General features: G+C 38.6%; 1 protein-coding gene across 4 annotated transcripts in view; it reads right to left on the reverse strand.

The window, feature by feature from the left end:
- Positions 1-59: 59 nt before the first annotated feature.
- LOC106808288 (sulfotransferase family cytosolic 1B member 1-like) overlaps positions 60-1,120 on the reverse strand; it is a 5,068-nt gene continuing 4,007 nt past the window's right edge. For 3 of the 4 annotated variants that reach the window (XM_014810942.1, XM_014810940.1, XM_014810938.1), the window contains exons 6-7: positions 870-1,047; positions 60-439 (exon numbers count right to left, since the gene is read on the reverse strand). In XM_014810942.1, coding sequence (XP_014666428.1) covers positions 327-439; positions 870-1,047 — 291 coding nt within the window. In that variant the 3' untranslated portion in view covers positions 60-326. The remainder of the gene's footprint in view (positions 440-869; positions 1,048-1,120) is intronic. The other variant, XM_014810941.1, reaches the window with a different exon arrangement.

Raw genomic sequence — 1,120 nt, forward strand, 5'->3', positions numbered from 1 at the left:
CACACACACATATATATATATATATATATTATATATAGAAAGAGAGAGAGAGAGAGAGAGAGAGAGTGAGACAATGTTTTTATTTCCTACAAATAGATGATCGAACAAATCGTAAATCCCATATTAAAAATACGAATTAACAGCAGTTATATGAGTAAATTAGTTCCAATTATATTAGTTGTATTAGGACGCTGTGCTGTATTGTTTAATTCTCGTAGACAGCCATGACGTCGTGCCACTGATAGACATAAAACACTTGAAAAAAGTCATAACTCAACTGTAACATTTCTGTCATCCCGACATTATCCTCAATTCTTTCAAATGTATCAAATCTCGAAAATGTGCTGCAGTCCTGTTCCTGCGAATTTCTCCTGATATACTTTGTCGAATTCCTCACTTTGGGCTACGGTAAAATGGTTCTTCCAATCGCCAACTACCCCTAAATAGAAAGAAAAACATGAAATAGGCCTATATATAATGCTTAAAACACATGTTTGAACTGTGTGTTCTTGCTACGGAGAGCGTACGGAGAATTAGGTATGAGCGCCACTCCTGATTTTTGAATCGGGAATGCATACCTATATAGACGCCAGTTTTAAGATACCTGGTAAGATCCACCTGGTTTTATATAGATTTGATCAAGGGCATCGATAAGAGGAATGCCTTTGGGGCGAAATTGCATGATGTACGCGTGCTTGCGGTGTGTGGATCTGATTATGATAAACTGTGGCAATATTGTCTGATGCACCATAATGCGATATTTCACAAGGTTAATTGTTCTGCCCGCGCAGGATCACCTCGCTTATCGTGTTTTATGCTCACAAAAAAGGGTGCCAAGACCCTTGATACATAAACGTGTAGGCGCATACCCTTTCTTTGGAATGGGGTGGCAGTCGGTGACTGTATTTCCTTTATATGCAAATAATTAGAGAAAGTGTCGCTCCTCATCATTAAAAAGCTTGTCTTCTCGACGATCTGTTGAATTTGCTCATCCGTCAACTTCTTGTCCAAGAAGGCGGCGATTTTCTTCACCTGACCAGCGTGATCCTTAAAGTGATTACGTCACCGTAAATAGTAAAACTTATTTCCACTTTTTCACAAGATGTAAGTAATTCTGTTC

This window comes from Priapulus caudatus, unplaced genomic scaffold (genome assembly GCF_000485595.1).
Source record: "Priapulus caudatus unplaced genomic scaffold, Priapulus_caudatus-5.0.1 Scaffold265, whole genome shotgun sequence".
Lineage (NCBI taxonomy): Eukaryota > Metazoa > Priapulida > Priapulimorpha > Priapulimorphida > Priapulidae > Priapulus > Priapulus caudatus.